Source organism: Anolis carolinensis, chromosome 2, assembly GCF_035594765.1.
Source record: "Anolis carolinensis isolate JA03-04 chromosome 2, rAnoCar3.1.pri, whole genome shotgun sequence".
Lineage (NCBI taxonomy): Eukaryota > Metazoa > Chordata > Lepidosauria > Squamata > Dactyloidae > Anolis > Anolis carolinensis.
In genome coordinates, this window is record NC_085842.1 from 19,110,381 (window position 1) to 19,127,016 (window position 16,636).

The 16,636-nt window shown below is 46.0% G+C and overlaps 2 protein-coding genes across 2 annotated transcripts in view; one reads left to right on the forward strand and one right to left on the reverse strand.

Moving 5' to 3' along the window:
• LOC100551566 (zinc finger protein 271) overlaps positions 1 to 2,399 on the reverse strand; it is a 46,237-nt gene extending 43,838 nt beyond the window's left edge. Inside the window, exon 1 of the mRNA XM_003226969.3 lies at positions 2,299 to 2,399. The gene's annotated coding sequence lies outside the window, so the exon portion shown is untranslated. The remainder of the gene's footprint in view (positions 1 to 2,298) is intronic.
• The window catches only part of LOC100552354 (zinc finger protein 629-like), a 46,422-nt gene continuing 32,166 nt past the window's right edge, over positions 2,381 to 16,636 (forward strand). Inside the window, exons 1-6 of the mRNA XM_062969291.1 lie at positions 2,381 to 2,473; positions 5,083 to 5,599; positions 6,946 to 7,045; positions 8,313 to 8,392; positions 8,609 to 8,729; positions 11,049 to 12,142. Coding sequence (XP_062825361.1) covers positions 5,186 to 5,599; positions 6,946 to 7,045; positions 8,313 to 8,392; positions 8,609 to 8,729; positions 11,049 to 12,142 — 1,809 coding nt within the window. The 5' untranslated portion in view covers positions 2,381 to 2,473; positions 5,083 to 5,185. The remainder of the gene's footprint in view (positions 2,474 to 5,082; positions 5,600 to 6,945; positions 7,046 to 8,312; positions 8,393 to 8,608; positions 8,730 to 11,048; positions 12,143 to 16,636) is intronic.

A 16,636-nucleotide genomic window follows, 5' to 3' on the forward strand; every position in this document is an offset into this window, starting at 1 on the left:
GTGGGGAAGTGAGAAATGATTCATGATTATCAAGGATACAGAAATGGGATAAACATACTAAAGGATGATAAATGGGTAGAGAAGATATACTTCTGTGTCAACATAAGAAAAGCGTAGATGTTGCTAGTGAATCCTTTGGCTCCAGACTGGCAGCTCCAAACACAAAAACCCCATCAAAGCATGGGTTCCACTGGTAAGCAAAATAAGTGAGAACAAACATCAAAAGGCACAAATAGAGAGGGGGGATAAAGCATAAACTTCATTTAATTTTCCTTTTTAAATAGTTTTTATGTATTTATTTATAAAGACATTCATTGAATTTTCCAAAACGGTTGAGAAATTGAATACAAGATGCACCCCCTGCAAACATAGTTTGACACACAAAACCTGCAGCCAGCTACAGCAGGCATGGGCAAACTTTGGCCCTCCAGGTGTTTTGGACTACAGGCTGTTAGGAATTGTGGAAGATGTAGTCCAAACACCTGGAGGGCCCAAGTTTGCCCATGCCCGACCTACAGAAAAGGGAGCTCAATGCTTCCCCATTACCATTCCTACAGCCCCAAACAGCACATAACAAGTCATATTTGAAAAGGCTGCATTAGCTAAAAGGTTGATAAGGATGCAAAGGGAGAGACACGTCGCAATATCATCTGACAAAATTTTACTGATGGCAGAGAGGTCAGACTAAATATGATCCCTGGGGAAGGTAATGGCAACCCACCCCAGTATTCTTGCCATGAAAACTACATGGATCAGTACATGATGAGACATCATCATGAGCAGAGACATCTCATTGGCAACGAAGGTCCGCCTAGTCAAAGCAATGGTATTCCCCATAGGAACTTATGGTTGCGAGAGCTGGACCATAAGGAAGGCTGAGCGAAGGAAGATACACGCCTTTGAACTCTGGTGCTGGAGGAAAATCCTGAGAGTGCCTTGGACCGCAAGAAGATCCAACCTGTCCATCCTCCAGGAAATAAAGCCCAATGGCTGCTCACTGGAGGGAAGGATATTAGAGGCAAAGCTGAAGCATTTTGGCCACATCATGAGAAGACAGGAAAGCTTGGAAAAGATCACAATGCTGAGGAAAATGGAAGGAAAAAGGAAGAGAGGCCGACCAAGGGTGAGATGGATGGACGGTATCCTTGAAGGGACTGGGGGCGGCAACAGCCGACAGGGAGCTCTGGTGTGGACTGGTCCATGAGGTCACGAAGAGTCGGAGACGACTATGCGACTGAGCAGCAGCAGCTGACCACATCAGCTCTAGTTTCTGATACAGAACATAATGCCATCCAGTAGTTGCCATCTGCTCGCCCACAGAAAAGCATATTTAAGGTGTCACCCCAAAGGAGAAAGGCGTCACTTTCATTCTCGTAACATGAGAGGAGTTCCTGGCAAATTTCAAGTCTGTGTGCTTTCATTTCAGGCATCAGCATCCTGGGTACCCATCGTGCACAGATCTTCCAATAGCCAAGCAAAGCAATAATGTGACCCACACGTTCTTGTGAAATGCCGATGATGCTTGAAATTTCTCTCTGAGAGATACGACGATTGTCCTGAATCCATCTGTCAACCTTTTGCCCGGGAAACTCGGTCGTTGCTGTCACAGGATGTTCAACTCTTTGTTTGTCACGCAAGTCAGATGTTCCCACTTCAACATCTTTAAACTTACTCGCCCAACGACGCACAGGACTCACATCATCACAATCACCATAAACAGCTTGCATTCTCTGATTAATCTCCTTTGGGGTGACACCTTCTGCTGTCAAGAATTCAGTGACTGCACGTTGCTTAAGTTGCATTGACCGACCATCTGCGCAGGGTTCCATACTTTACACTTTAACAACACAACCGTTCAGTGCTAAGGCTTCCTGCCAAATGGAACTGTGGCTGTCGTATTGTCGAAGGCTTTCATGGCCAGAATCACTAGGGTGCTGTGAGTTTTCTAGGACGTAGAGCCATTGTCCAGAAGCATTCTCTCCTGACGTTTCGCCCACATCTATGGCAGGCATCCTCAGAGGTTGTGAGGTCTGTTGGAAACTAGGCAAGTGGGGTTGATATATCTGTGGAAAGTCCAGGGTGGGAGAAAGAACTCTTGCCTGTTGGAGGCAAGTGTGAATGTTGCAATTAATCACATGATTAGCATTTAATAGCCTTGCAGCTTCAAAGCCTGGCTGCGTCCTGCCTGGGGGAATCCTTTGTGGAGAGGTGTGAGTGTTATAATTAGCGAGACAGAATTAGCATTGGGGTGGCCATTAGAGTCGTCCTCTCACCCTTCCCTTCCCCTGCCAGCCTCACCCGTCCTTCTCATCCTATTCGCCTCCGGGGTTCTCACGGGAGAAGGGATGTTTCTGGGGGTCCCCTTTGGAAGTGGCTTCCTCAGCAGGACTTCCGCTTCCCGTCACGTGACTGAAGCCCCGCCAGTCCTCTTCCTCAGAGTCGTCCAGTCAGAGCGGGCTTCGCGAGGAAGAAGGTGCCACTCTCTGAAGCATATTGGTTGCTAGGAGACGGTATTGTTCTATAGCAGGCCTGGGCCAACTTGGGCCCTCCCTCCAGGTGTTTTGGACTCCAACTCCCACAATTCCTAACAGCCGGTAGTTGGAGTCCAAAACACCTGGAGGGAGGGAGGGCCCAAGTTGACCCAGGCCTGATCTAAACGCTCTTTAAGCCGCTCCTCATAGGACTTGTTCTCCAGACCCTTGATCATTTGAGTTGCCCTCCTCTGGACACTTGGCTCATGTTTAACTTGTTGTCCACGAGGACTCCATATAAAATCTAGATTATCTGCTTTGGACTGGATTATATGGAACTGCAGACTCATTTAACCCAGTTCAAAGCATATGGGTTGTCTGCTTTGATAATTTGGATTATATGGCTGTGCAAAAAGAGCCTTAGAAATGCTCTCCAATTCCTGCACTGATGTAGTATGACTTCAACATGCATGGAAACAATTAGGTTTTCAAAAGTATATACTGTAATGTTCTTTCATAACATTCATAATTTTACTCCCAGACTGTAGCTTTCTTTTGTATTATTTCCATACCTTTATTCCTTTAGCCGGCCATAGTCTCCTTTGTTTATGTCTTCCCCAACACTTTAATAGGATAATGGTTTTGTATCATCCTCTCCCCGACTGTATCTGATACTACTAGCACTTTTATGGCCCAGTTCTTTTTAGGAGCCAACCCAGGATTTTATCAAGCATGTTTGTTTTGTATGATCTTGTTTGTTTTATGGCTTGCTTTATTGTTGATTGATTTGTATAAAGGAGGACTAATAACGACTGCCACCAAATTGTAAGGGACTAAATAACGTCTAAGGTTCTTTTAGGTTATTTATTTAATTATTATTTATTACATTTCTTCTACCCCGCCCTTCTCACCCATCAGGGGACTCAGGGTGGCTTACAAAATAAGCATACACATCAAAAACAGTTTTCATCAAATTTAAAAATCCATCAAGATTAAAAATTACAATAAAATTAAGAATATACATTAAAAATATACATAATTATACATTTAAATATACATTTAAGGCACTTTCAATGTCCAGGTGGGGTCTGTCAGTAGGTCACATATTCATATCTCATTTTTGCTGCTACTCATGCTCAAATGCCTGGTCCCATAACCATGTTTTTGTTCTCTTTCGGAAAGACAGGAGGGAGGGAGCCTGCCTGACTTCAATGGGGAAGGCGTTCCATAGACGGGGAGCCACTACTGAAAAGGCCCTGTCTCTCGTCCCCGCCAGCCGCACCTGTGAGGCTGATGGGACTGCGAGCAGGGCCTCACCTGACGATCTTAAGCTTCGAGGTGGGTCATAGTGGGAGACATGTTTGGACAGATAAGCTGGGCCAGAACCGTTTAGAGCTTTATAGGCTAAAGCCAGCACCTTGAATTGTGCTCGGAAGCTAATCGGCAGCCAGTGGAGCTGGCATAACAGAGGAGTGGTACGCTCCCTGTACGCCGCTCCAGTTATTAACCTGGCAGCCTCCCGTTGGACTAATTGAAGCTTCTGAACAGTCTTCAAAGGCAGCCCCACGTTTTATCCCACCGCTGCCACTAATTTGCAAAGATGCAGCTACCAAAGACTCAGAGAGGAGACTGTTTTTCTTATTATTATTATTTAGATGGTAGCATAACTTAGTTTATAATATATATGTGATAGAGACTTAGATGTTGGAGGAACAATAACAAGTTTATTCAGGCACAGAGCTTAGTGGTTACAATTGTTGTTTCTCACTTGGAGGCCCTTTCATTAACAGTTACAATACTAGAATAAGATGAGTCAAACTCCCTAAAGTGTCACTTCTTTAACTTAAAGTAGTCAGAACTTCATCCTCTGCCACTTTTAAACCGTAGTCACCCCTGTGATATACGATCACAGATTCTCTGTTCCTTACTAGGACACAGACTACATAAAATAAGTCCCCAAACTTATTTTAAACCAACTCAAAATGACCAATTGAGTCTCCCTTGATCCCCTCAACCTAGGATCAATCTTTCCTGTGCCTCATCAGAGCACAGACTGAAAACCCTTTTTTAAACTCTGCACTTCTTCATCAAACCGGCAGTTGGCTCCGCCTACTTCTCCATGGCAACCAGCCTCTGAGTGCAGAGAAGCAATAACTGTAATACTTACCCTTTTAAAACACAAACACACAATTAAACATAACATCTGTAAACCAAAAATTCATACTTCATTACAATTTGTTTTATTGTTGTGTTTTATATTGTCTGTTTTGCCTGGGCTTGGCGCCATGTAAGCCGCCCCGAGTCCCCTTGGGGAGATGGGGCGGGTTTAAAAATAAAATTATTATTATTATTATACCCACCCCTCCATGTACTCAGTTCCCTGAACTGAGTCTGTCTGTAAATCACACCTACTAACTCGTAACGTCACTCCTTACTTACTTAGGCGATTCCCCCATTGTCCAGCCTTCCAAGTGTAGTGCCTTGGCGATGGGTATGTGAATATGTTGCATGAGAAAACTAGCCCCGGGTCCTTGGTCCTTAATTCAAGATTCATGACAAAACGTTATCCCTTGAGAGTATTCACATGAGCTCGTTCATCTTTGGTTTGCAGGCCCCACCAGTTCTCCCAGTCCTCTCACTCTGAATGTCATCTGAGAGAAGAGGTGGATGTATCTTCATCCAGACTGAAGGCAGCCTAGAAGCGCAGAACCAAGATGGAAGGGCAAGAGCCAGCTGCCTCCCAGTTAGAAGTATGTTTTTCTACTATTGAGGAAGAGAACAATAAAGCATTCTGGGAGGACTCTTGGAAGAAAGACCGGGAGAGCAGTCCGCTCCATCCAGTCCTTCAGGGCCAGCACGTCCAGCATTTCCGCTATGAGGAGGCCTTGGGGCCCCGGGAGGTTTGCAGCCGCCTCCACTCTCTCTGCCGCCTGTGGCTGAAGCCAGAGCGACACTCCAAGGCGGAGATGCTGGACCTGGTGCTCCTGGAGCAGTTCCTGGCCGTCCTTCCTGCGGAGATGGAGCACTGGGTGAGGGAATGTGGGGCAGAGACCAGTTCCCAGGCCATGGCTTTGGCTGAAGGATTCCTCCTGAGTCGGGCAGAGGAGAGGAAGCAGGAGAAGCCCCAGGTAAGAGAGAGGTTCATCTTGTAGTTTCAAGGAACCAAGAATAATTGTTTTGAAGGATTTAAGAATAATAGAAACAAGTTGGAATGAGTTCAGAGAAACATTAGGAAAGGAGGACCCTGGAAAAGAGACGTGGAGTGCCATGACTGCCCCCTTTGAATCCCCGAGGGCTCTCATGGAGAGGAGGGGGCAGTCCTCTCCATTCCCTAAGGTTGTATAATGAGCTGAAGTTATAGGATGGCAAACTTTGAAGATTAAAGGGAACATATTGGTAATTCCAGTCATGTGTATGTTATTCACAGGTAGAGATAGCGCAACAGGGACCTAAATCAAGGAAAGAGAATGAAGAAAACCAGTCTTAGTGTGATACTCTAGGCTGCGTGAGCACTGGAAACCAGACACCAAAGCCAATAAACAATCTAATATCTTTATTAAAGAATTGAAGAAATAAAACAAAAATAAGCAGAATATATAGTCCATCAATAGACCTTCTGGGAAAGGTCAAATATAGTCTAGTATTATAAAGTCCAATGTCCAATATTAGAGTTTTAAGATGAAAATCCAGTTAACCGAAACACACTCAAACTTCCAAGCAGTTTGAGTGGGGAATAATCCAGATCTTAAGCAAGAGTTCCAAGGAAACCAGTCCAAAGGCAAGAAATTCAAGGCAAGGCAAGGAAACAAGACAAGGCAAGGCTGGAAGTAGAGGATCCAAACGTGATCCGGACTTGACTCGAAGGCGAGGCGTTGCGCCCAGTCTACACACGAGTAAAATGCCACAAGGACTAGAGGCGATGTTAACACTCCAACTGACATGTTGACACCGCGCTGGCTGGCCAGCGCGCAGAACTTTTAAGGGACTTCAAATCTCCCTTCAAAACAGGTGTCCAACACTTTTCCCAGGGGCACAAACAGGCTAAAGACAACATCTTCACCAGATGCGAGCCTCCCTGGAAACTCTCAAGGGAAACGGGTTAATCAACATTCTCTCTGGCAGCTAATCTCGCGCTTCTCCTCAAGCTATCCTTCTCAGAGCGACTTGATTCCCAAAACATCCTCCGTAGAAAAGGAGGGGAAACGCTGGGAACAGGCTCGGCTTCAAGGGCTTTCTTAATGAGCTCTGGGCTTGAATTGTCAACAGGGAGCATCTGGAAGGAAGCGGACTCTTGCTGAGTCGGCATAAACCCTATATCCTCATCGCTCTGGTCCGCAACGAATACAGGGTCATGACCTGAAGGTCTCTGTGACATCACACTTAGTCCCAAGCGGTCTGGAAACGATTGCAGAAAGAGAGCCCTCCCTCCTTTTCTAATCTTTATTTTTCTTTGTGATCTGTGATTCTTGTTCAGGTGCAGGACTCTTGTACAGATGGGATCAACCAGGTGGAGGAGTCTCCTTCAGACACCATGTGCGTTGCCCAGATTGGAGAAGGCAAATCTATCACAGTTGGTAAGGGATGGCCAGTGGTCCGTCTTGCTTGCTCACCTCCTCTTGAGTAGACCTGAAATGTCTGAGCTGTGTGAACTGAAAAAAATTGAAGCTTCCGAACAGTCTTCAAAGGCAGCCCCACGTAGAGTGTGTTGCAGTAGTCTAATCAGGATGTAACAAGAGTGTGGACCACCATGGCCAAGTCCAGCTTCTCAAGGTACGGGTGGAGCTGCCGCACAAGTTTTAGCTGTGCGAAGGCTCCCCTAGGCACCGCCAAGACCTGGCTGACCAGGAGGGCCTCTGTCTTGTCTGGATTCAATTTCAATTTGTTGGCCCTCATCCAGTCCGACACAGCGGCCAAGCACCGGTTCAGGACCTGGACAGCCTCCTTAGTGACAGGTGGAAAGGAGTGACAGAGTTGGACATCATCTGCATACAGATGACACCGGACCCCGAAACTCCTGATGATCTCTCCTAGCGGCTTCATGTAGATATTAAACAACATGGGGGACAGTACAGAGCCCTGCGGGACCCCACAAGACAATGGTTGTGGGGCTGAGCAGGAGTCCCCCAATGGCACCATCTGGGACCGACCCTCCAGGAATGAGTGGAGCCACTGCAAAGCAGTACCTCCAAGGTCCATCTCCGCAAGGCGTCTCAGAAGGATACCGTGGTCATCGGTATCGAAGGCCGCTGTGAGGTCCAACAGAACCAGCAGGGACTCACTCCTAAGGTGACCAAGGCTGTCTCGGTACCAGATCTAGAAAATCAGTGTCCTCCAAGAATGCCTGGAGTTGTGAGGCAACCACACGTTCCACGACCTTGTCCAGAAAGGGGAGTTGGAAATGGGCCGAAAGTTACCCAATTGAGTGGGGTCCAGTGATGGCTTCTTCAACAGCGGTTTGATCACAGCCGTTTTTAGGCTCATTGGAAACTTGCCTTCCCGGAGGGAGGCATTCACCAAAGTTAATAACTTTAAGTTAAGCAACTTTCAAAGTTACTTAATTCCTTTGCTTCCGTCTGGATGTTTATGGTGGTGAATGTGCTCTTGGCTACATTGGCACAAATATAGAAACAAATAGAGTCACCCTCTACGTTTCCTGGGAATAGATCGCAACCCCCCTGGAAAACAGAATAGTCCACATTAAAGACCTGGGAACAAGGAGGGAGTTTAAAAAAGCATCACCGGGCAAGGGGAGAGTGGCAGGCTTCGGAGGGAAGGAACTGTAGGGCAGCCTGGAAAAGGGACCGGTCTCACCCTCCCCAATGTCTTTCCTCTCTTTCACAGGCAGTGAAACATCGCCAAGTGATAGTAGCACAACTATTCACGATTCTTTCCTAAGAAGAGATTCTGCGGAACCAGATCAGGTAGGCAGCAGGATCCCGGGAGGGGAGGGGAGGGAAAGCCAGGTCTCTTGGTTCCTTGACTATTGCCCTGCCTCTAAATGAACCTCTCTTTTCTACATTCCTTCAATGTAAGATGTTTTCAATAAATGACATAATCAAAGACATTAATCACAAATTGCCTGTTTTTCTGACTTAGTTGGCATTTTCTCCTTGCAGATAACATTTTTTCCCTTTCAGGTGACTTTTGAAGATGTGTCTGTGGATTTCTCAGAGGAGGAGTGGGCCCTCTTGGATCCGAGCCAAAAAGCCTTGCACCAGCAAATCATGGAGGAGAATCTGGGGATTGTGTCATCTCTGGGTAAAGCTCCATTATGCTTGTAGCTAACCAAATCCGTTTACAAGTTCTAAAAACAGATGGGTAGCCAGTGGAGCCGTGGCAGCCATGGGTGAGATTACAAATTGCAAAGTCTCTTGATGGGGAGATGATCTTCATCTCTAGAAAATTAGTCTTTTCTACTACCTTTATTCCATTTGCATTGGAGCCATCTAACTGAGCAAAAGCCACATGTTTTTAAAGGTTGGGCTTCTATTCCCAACTGATTTGCTAGAGTTGGGACAATCAGACATCTGGTGCACCCACAGTCTAGATCGGCTTCTGTTCTTACCCTTTGGCCCATCTCTGCCCATCTTTTGCAGTTCCACCATCACCCAAACGGTATCGCAGTTAAAGCTCACTGACTTTTTGCCCTGGGATACTGCAATCTGCTGTTGAGCATTTGAAGCAGAGCGTGACGTTTCCCTGCGGCCATTCTCCATCATCTTCCATGTCTAGCTCCCCTCTTCCAGCTGACATTCGACCGGGGCCCAGAGCTGTCTCAATCGCTGTTGACGCTTTTTTTGGCCACCTTGGAAGGAGGGAAAGTCTTCTGTTGCTGGGGCATGGTTCCTCTAGCCTTGGAAAGTCCCCTCCAACAATTCACGGCTCTATACCCCTCCTGGCCACACGTGCAGCATGTTCCTCTTCTTCCTTTCCTCTCCCGACTGCTTGACCTGGCCTGTGAAGAGGGAGTCACCCCCGAGATTCTCGGCTGTGTTTTTCCTCACTCATCATCTCTGGGTGTCCTCTTAACTTGTTCTTGATTGCGCTCGACTCTTCCGGTGAGCATGATCTATTATTCCAAGGTACTGGGTTACCTCGGTGTAGTGCCTACTCCAGAACCCCCAAACTAATGTAACCCCATACGGCACAGGCTGAATCCCTATTTCCTTATCTGCCTTATGACACACCAATAGAACCTCTTATCTTCTCTGGATTAAGTTCTCCATCCCATTACTGGTGGGAGACATTGGTTTAGTTGGAAAGGAGGAGTAGAGCTTGGTGTCACCTGTAGATAGATGGCACCACACTCCAAAACTCTGAATGAGTTCTCCCGTATATGTGTTAATTGCATAGGGGACAAAACAGATGATGGGGGATCCCACAGGCAATGGGCAAGGGATTGAACAGGAATCTCCCAGCAAGGCAACCCGGAAAGGTACCATCGTTGATGATAATGAGAACTACTGCCTTCCACTTTGTAGAACATTATTATGTTTTCCATTGAGATGCAGGATCTCGTGTTTATGTCCAAAGTAGGATGACCTCAGTTTGACCCCCTCAACTCTCTAGGAGTATTTCCTCCAGTTCATGCTGTGTGCAGCCTCCAGGAGAGAGCAGGGCTGAACATGCCAGGCATTGAAGAGAAGTGAATCAACGTTCATGCAACCCATTTCTCCCTCTGTATAGACACTTATTTTTGTCTTTGGGGCCAAAGTCCCAAGAGGAGTGGCCTTGTTAAAAAGATGTAGCCAGTATTTTATCTTGGTCCATGAAGTGTTTATGTACCAAGTTTGATCCAGTTCTTTCAAGCCATTTAGGAGTCTTTGCAGTCCATACATACACACCTTGATTTATGTATAAATAGATTTTTTCATACACAAATACATACAATACATTCAAATCCAGGCTTGTGAAACGAACAATATAAAAAATTAGGGAGTGCTTTTTACAAAAAAAAAATCAGGGGTTAAAATGGGAGAAATGACATTTAATCATGTAAGTGTCAGGAGCTGATTTCTGCTGTTCGGGAAGTCAAAGCCTCTCCATGAGAGCTCGGAGTCAGCCAGGGGTGTCAGTGGAGAAGTTTGAGAGCAGATGAATGGACTAACTTTTCTCGTGGGGAAAAAATGATAAGGATGTTGTAGGCGTGGAGTGAGATTGGAAGGAAAGAAGGGGTGTTAGTCAAAATCACCATTAGCTCTTTTTTCTTGGAACTGTAAAGGTCTGAGTAATAAAGCCAAATCCAAAAGACTTTTGTGAGTGGCCAAAGTTGTTAACTAGACCCTTCAGGGAGTGAAAATAAGGAGTGACAAAAAAGAGAGAAGGTCAAACACCAAACCTTTGCAGCTTCAGTCAGTCCTTTTTAAAATGGCGACTTTATTCTGGCTTCTAATCTGAATTTGGATGTTTGCTCTTCTGCCTGATGCCATGAGGTTAAGTTCACCTATTTTTGTGGCATCAGGCAGATGAAGGGTTTTTACTTTCTGTGGGAAAGGGCTGTCTCAACTAAATGCATTTTGTAATTTTTATATTTTTAAACTTTAATATAAGCTTTGCTTTTCAACTCCATTCACACAGGAGAAAGGCCATTGAAATGGTTGCAGTGTAAAAAGAGCTTCAATCAAAAGAAACGCCTTATTCATCAGGCAACTCACAAAAGAGAAAGGCTGTGCAAATGCTTGCAATGTGGAAAGAGCTTCAGTCACAAGAATGTCCTTATTATTCATCAGGCAACTCACACAGGGGAGAAGCCATTTAAATGCTTGCAGTGTGGAAAGAGTTTCAGTCGCAAGCACGACCTTATTAGTCATCAAACAACTCACACAGTAGAGAAGCCATTTGAATGCCTGCAGTGTGAAAAGAGCTTCAGTCTAAAGGGAAGCCTTATTCGTCATCAGGCCACTCACACAGGAGAGAAACCATTCAAATGCTTGCAGTGTGAAAAGAGCTTCAGTCGGAAATCATACCTTATTCGTCATAAGGCATCTCACACAGGAGAGAAACCATTTAAATGCTTGCAGTGTAAAAAGGGCTTCAGTCAAAAGCAGCACCTTATTACTCATCAGGCAACTCACACAGGAGAGAAGCCATTTCAATGCTTTCAGTGTGAAAAGAGCTTCAGTCTAAAGGGAAACCTTATTAGTCATCAGGAAATTCACAAAGGAGTGAAGCCATTTCAATGCTTGCAGTGTAAAAAGTGCTTTAGGCGCAAGAACATTCTTATTAGTCATCAGGCAACTCACACAGGAGAGAAGCCATTTCAATGCTTTAAGTGTGAAAAGAGCTTCAGTCTAAAGGGAAACCTTATTCGTCATCAGGCCACTCACACAGGAGAGAAGCCATTTAAATGCTTGCAGTGTGGAAAGAGCTTCAGTCGAAACTCACACCTTGTTTGCCATCAGGCAACTCACACAGGAGACAAGCCCTTTCAATGTTTGCAGTGTGAAAATTGCTTCAGTCAAAAAAGCAGTCTTATACGTCACCAGGCAACTCACACAGGAGTGAAACCATTTCAGTGCTTGCAGTGTGAAAAGAGCTTCAGTCAAAAGAGCAACCTTATTATTCATCAGAAAACTCACACGGGAGAGAAGGCATTTAAATGCTTGCAGTGTGGAAAGAGCTTCAGTCGAAACTCACACCTTGTTTGCCATCAGGCAACTCACAAGGGAGAGTAACCATTTAAATGCTTGCAATGTGAAAAGGCCTTCAGTCACAAGCACACCCTTATTGGTCATCAAGCAACTCACACAGGAGTAAAGCCTGTTAAAGGATATCAGTGTGAAAAGAGCTTCAGTCACAAGCACGTCCTTATTAGTCATCAGGCAACTCACACAGGAGAGGAGCCATTTAAATGCTCAGTGTGAAAAGAGCTTCAGTCGGAAATCACACCTTGTTTGTCATTAAGCAACTCAAGGCAGAGGAAAACTATCTGTTTTCCATCTGTCGGGGGTGCTTTGAATGCGATTTCTTGCTTCTTGGCAGGGGTTTGGACTGGACAGCCCATGAGGTCTCTTTCAACTCTACTATTCTACTAGAGTGTGTAAAGATCTGCAGTTGAAACACAAGCCTTCTTTTTTAATTGTCAACCTATACGGAAGAAATGGGGTAAAGGGAAGATCATTTGTTTTACATCAGAGTGGGCATGAATCTTTGTTATAGAAACACTAAGTTAAAAAGCAATGGCTTTTGGGGAAAATAATAATCTGACCAATATCTCATTAAGCATAACTAATATTTTGAGAGCTAAAGGAAGGATATTTCAAGTTTTCTTTTAGCCATTCATGAACATTGGTTACTGCAAATATTTCCTGTCATGTATATTCAGGGTTACTTTTGGACTTTACCTGGACATTGCAACACAATACTTCCATTCAGGTGGGGAAATCACCTCTCCCTATCCTTGGGGAAGAACCAGTTTCACCACCCTGCGCCTTTGATGAACAGGACTTCTCGCATCAGAAGGAATCTGCATGACTACAGCCAAACCCCAACCTCTGTCATTTTGCATAATTGTATTAATATATTATGTTTTGTTTCTCTGGGGCCTGGAATCACCAGCCCAGCCCTATTAATGGGCCATGTCATGTACATCTAATAAGACAATAGCATTCCTGGGTAGGGCCAGAAAATGCCCTCAATCACTTTGTTATTTTTCCTGTTCAGTAAAAGGAGCCCCATTCATCAATGCTTAATCATCCATTGTCCCAGCCCATGCTGGCCAGTGAGCCAAGCCCCTCTCTGTGACTGGTCAGAATTCAAGGCTTGGCTGCAGGCTATGTATAAAAAGGGCTCTGAAACTGTATTCTGTATGCTATCTACTTTATGAATGTATCACTAGCTAACATCTTACCTGCAGATAATAACATTTTCCTTGGCTGAAAATCACCTTCTCTCCTTGCTTGCTGGCTAATTTCAGTTGGGCCTAATCTATTTGCTCACCAAAGCAGGGACTCACTCAAAATGGGCAGCTCAGGCGGATCACTTGCCTGGGTTTCTGCCAACAGGCTTCTCCCTGGTCTCCCTGCCAGGGGTTGCCTCCTAAAATGGGGCCAACAAGTATCTTAGGCGATCCCTCGTAGCTCGAGGACGATTGTCTTCCATCCTTGGTGTCTTGGGGGTGGGTTCTTAAGTGGCTGAAGAGACCTATTCTTGACCCGCATATTCTCCCGCAGTGAGAACATCGGTTTCCAGGTGGAAGGCGGTCCCGGTCGGGGTTAGCTTGACGCTCCTTCCTCTTGGCATGTTTCTCCCTTAAGCCCTCTGTTCATGCCTCTTCGAACTCCGCAGCACTGCTGGTCACAGCTGACCTCCAATTAGAGCGCTCAAGGGCCAGGGCTTCCCAGTTCTCAGTGTCTATGCCACAGTTTTTAAGGTTGGCTTTGAGCCCATCTTTAAATCTCTTTTCCTGCCCACCAACATTCCGTTTCCTGTTCTTGAGTTCGGAGTAGAGTAGCTGCTTTGGGAGACGGTGATCGGGCATTCGGACAACGTGGCCAGTCCAGCGGAGTTGATGGCGTAGGAGCATCGCTTCAATGCTGGTGGTCTTTGCTTCTTCCAGCACGCTGACATTTGTCCGCCTGTCTTCCCAAGAGATTTGCAGGATTTTCCCGAGGCAACGCTGATGGAAACGCTCCAGGAGTTTGTTGTGACATCTGTAGACAGTCCACGTTTCGCAGGCGTAGAGCAGGGTTGGGAGTACAATGGCTTTGTAAACAAGCACCTTGGTCTCTCTACGGATGTCCCGGTCATCAAACACTCTCTGCTACCTACGGAAAAATGCTGCACTCGCAGAGCTCAGGCGGTGTTGTATTTCAGTGTCAATGTTGACTTTTGTGGAGAGGTGGCTGCCAAGGTAGCGGAAATGGTCAACATTATCTAATGTGACACCGTTAAGCTGTAATCCTGGCATTGCAGAGGGATTAGCTGGTGCCTGTTGGAAGAGCACTTTGGTTTTCTCGATGTTCAGTGAGAGGCCGAGCTTCTCGTATGCTTCTGCAAAGGTGTTTAGAGTGGCTTGTAGGTCTCCTTTTGAATTCGCACAGACTACGTTGTCATCGGCATATTGGAGTTCTATAACAGATGTTGTGGTGACCTTGGTTTTGGCTTTCAGTCTGCTGAGGTTAAATAGCTTGCCATCTGTCCGATAGATGATTTCCACACCGGTGGGAAGCTTCCCATCAACAAGGTGAAGTATCATAGCGATGAAGATGGAGAATAAGGTAGGGGCAATAACACATCCCTGCTTGACACCTGATTCCACCTTAAATGGGTCACTTTGGGAGCCGTTGCTGTCCAAGACTGTTGCCATCATGTCATCATGGAGGAGCCGCAGGATGTTCACAAATTTGTCAGGGCACCCGAATTTTTGGAGGATGGTCCAGAGAGCGCTGCGATTCACTGTGTCGAATGCCTTTGCAAGGTCAATGAATGCCATGTACAAAGGTTTGTTTTGTTCCCTGCATTTTTCTTGGAGCTGTCGAGCAGTGAAGATCATGTCCACTGTTCCTCTGGAGGGGCGGAAGCCATTCTGGGATTCTGGGAGGGTGTCTTCTGAGACAGGGAGAAGGCGGTTTGCAAGGATTCTTGCAAGGATTTTCCCGGCGGAGGTTAGAAGGGAGATACCACGATAGTTCCTGCAGTCTGTTCTGTCCCCTTTCTTGAAAAGGGTGATGATGGTGGCATCCTTGAAGTCTGCTGGGATTTTCTCAGTCATCCACACTTTTTCAATGAGCTGGTGGAGTTGTTGTATCAGCTCGGGTCCACCCTCTTTGAAGATTTCAGCAGGAATCCCATCAGGTCCGCTGGCTTTGTTGTTTTTTTGTTGGCTGATGGCATTGCTGACTTCTTCCAAACTAGGCAGTGCTGCAAGCTCATCCCTGGTTTGTTTTTGCGGGATTCATGAGAGGGTCTCTTCGGCCACATTGGAGCTGCGATTCAGCAGGTTCTGGTAGTGCTCTTTCCAACGTAGTGCAATTGATGTTTTGTCCTTCAGAATTTTGGTTCCATCTGATGAGCGTAGGGGCTGTATGCCATGGTTTCTTGGTCCATAAATGATATTTGTGGCTTTGAAAAATCTCTGAGCGTCATGGGTATCTGCAAGGTGTTGGATTTCTTCAGCCTTCTTTGTCCACCAGATGTTCTTGAGTTCTCTGGTCCTTCTTTGGACCTCAGCTTTTGCACTGGCATAGATCTTTTTCTTGGCAGCACAGTTGGTGTCTCTCTGCCATGTTTGGAAGGCTTTCCTTTTGTTATCAATTAGCTGTTGGATCTCTGTCGTTATCATCAAACCAGTCTTGATGTTTCTTAGTTTGGTATCCAATGGTTTCTTCGCAGGCTGTGATGATGGAGGTCTTCAGTTTGTTCCAATGTTCCTCAACATTTTCGGGGTGTTCTGTGGGTAGATGATCTTTGAGTGTTGTTTGGAGAAGGGCTCGTTTGGAGGGCTCCTGAAGGGCTTGGGTGTTCATTTTGCGCCTTGTTTTTCTTCCTTGGAGTCTGCGTTTGGGGACGATCTTGATAGCCATCGTGGATCGGATTAACCTGTGGTCTGTCCAGCAGTCATCAGCACCTGTCATGGCTCTTGTGAGAAGCACATCGCGGCGGTCTCTGGCACGTGCGATAACATAGTCCAAGAGGTTCCAATGCTTTGACCGGGGGTGCTTCCATGATGTCCTGAGCTTGTTTTTCTGGCAGAAAAACAAGGTTTCTGATGACAAGGTTGTGCTCTCCGCATTTGGTGAGAAGCAAGATGCCATTCGAGTTGCTGTTTCCGACCCCGTCTTTTCCTATTATCCCTGGCCACAGGTCAGAGTCCCTTCCGACTCTTGCATTAAAGTCCCCCAGGAGGATGATTTTGTCCTCCTTAGGTATCTCCGATAGGATGGTGTCCAGCTGACAGTAAAAATTTTCCTTGATGTCTTCATCAGCATCTAGAGTTGGTGCATAGGCGCATATGATGGTTGCCTGTTGGTTTTTGGCAAGGTTAATTCGGAGGGTTGAGAGTCGTTCGTTGATGCCAGTGGGTGCTTCAGTCAGGTGCTTCACCAGGTCGTTTCTTCGCTCTTCTTCAGGCAGTCCCTTCCAGAAGAAGGTGTAGCCTCCCTTTTCTTCCTTCAGCTGTCCCTCTCTTGCTCTCCGGATCTCCTGAAGGGCTGCTATGTCGATCT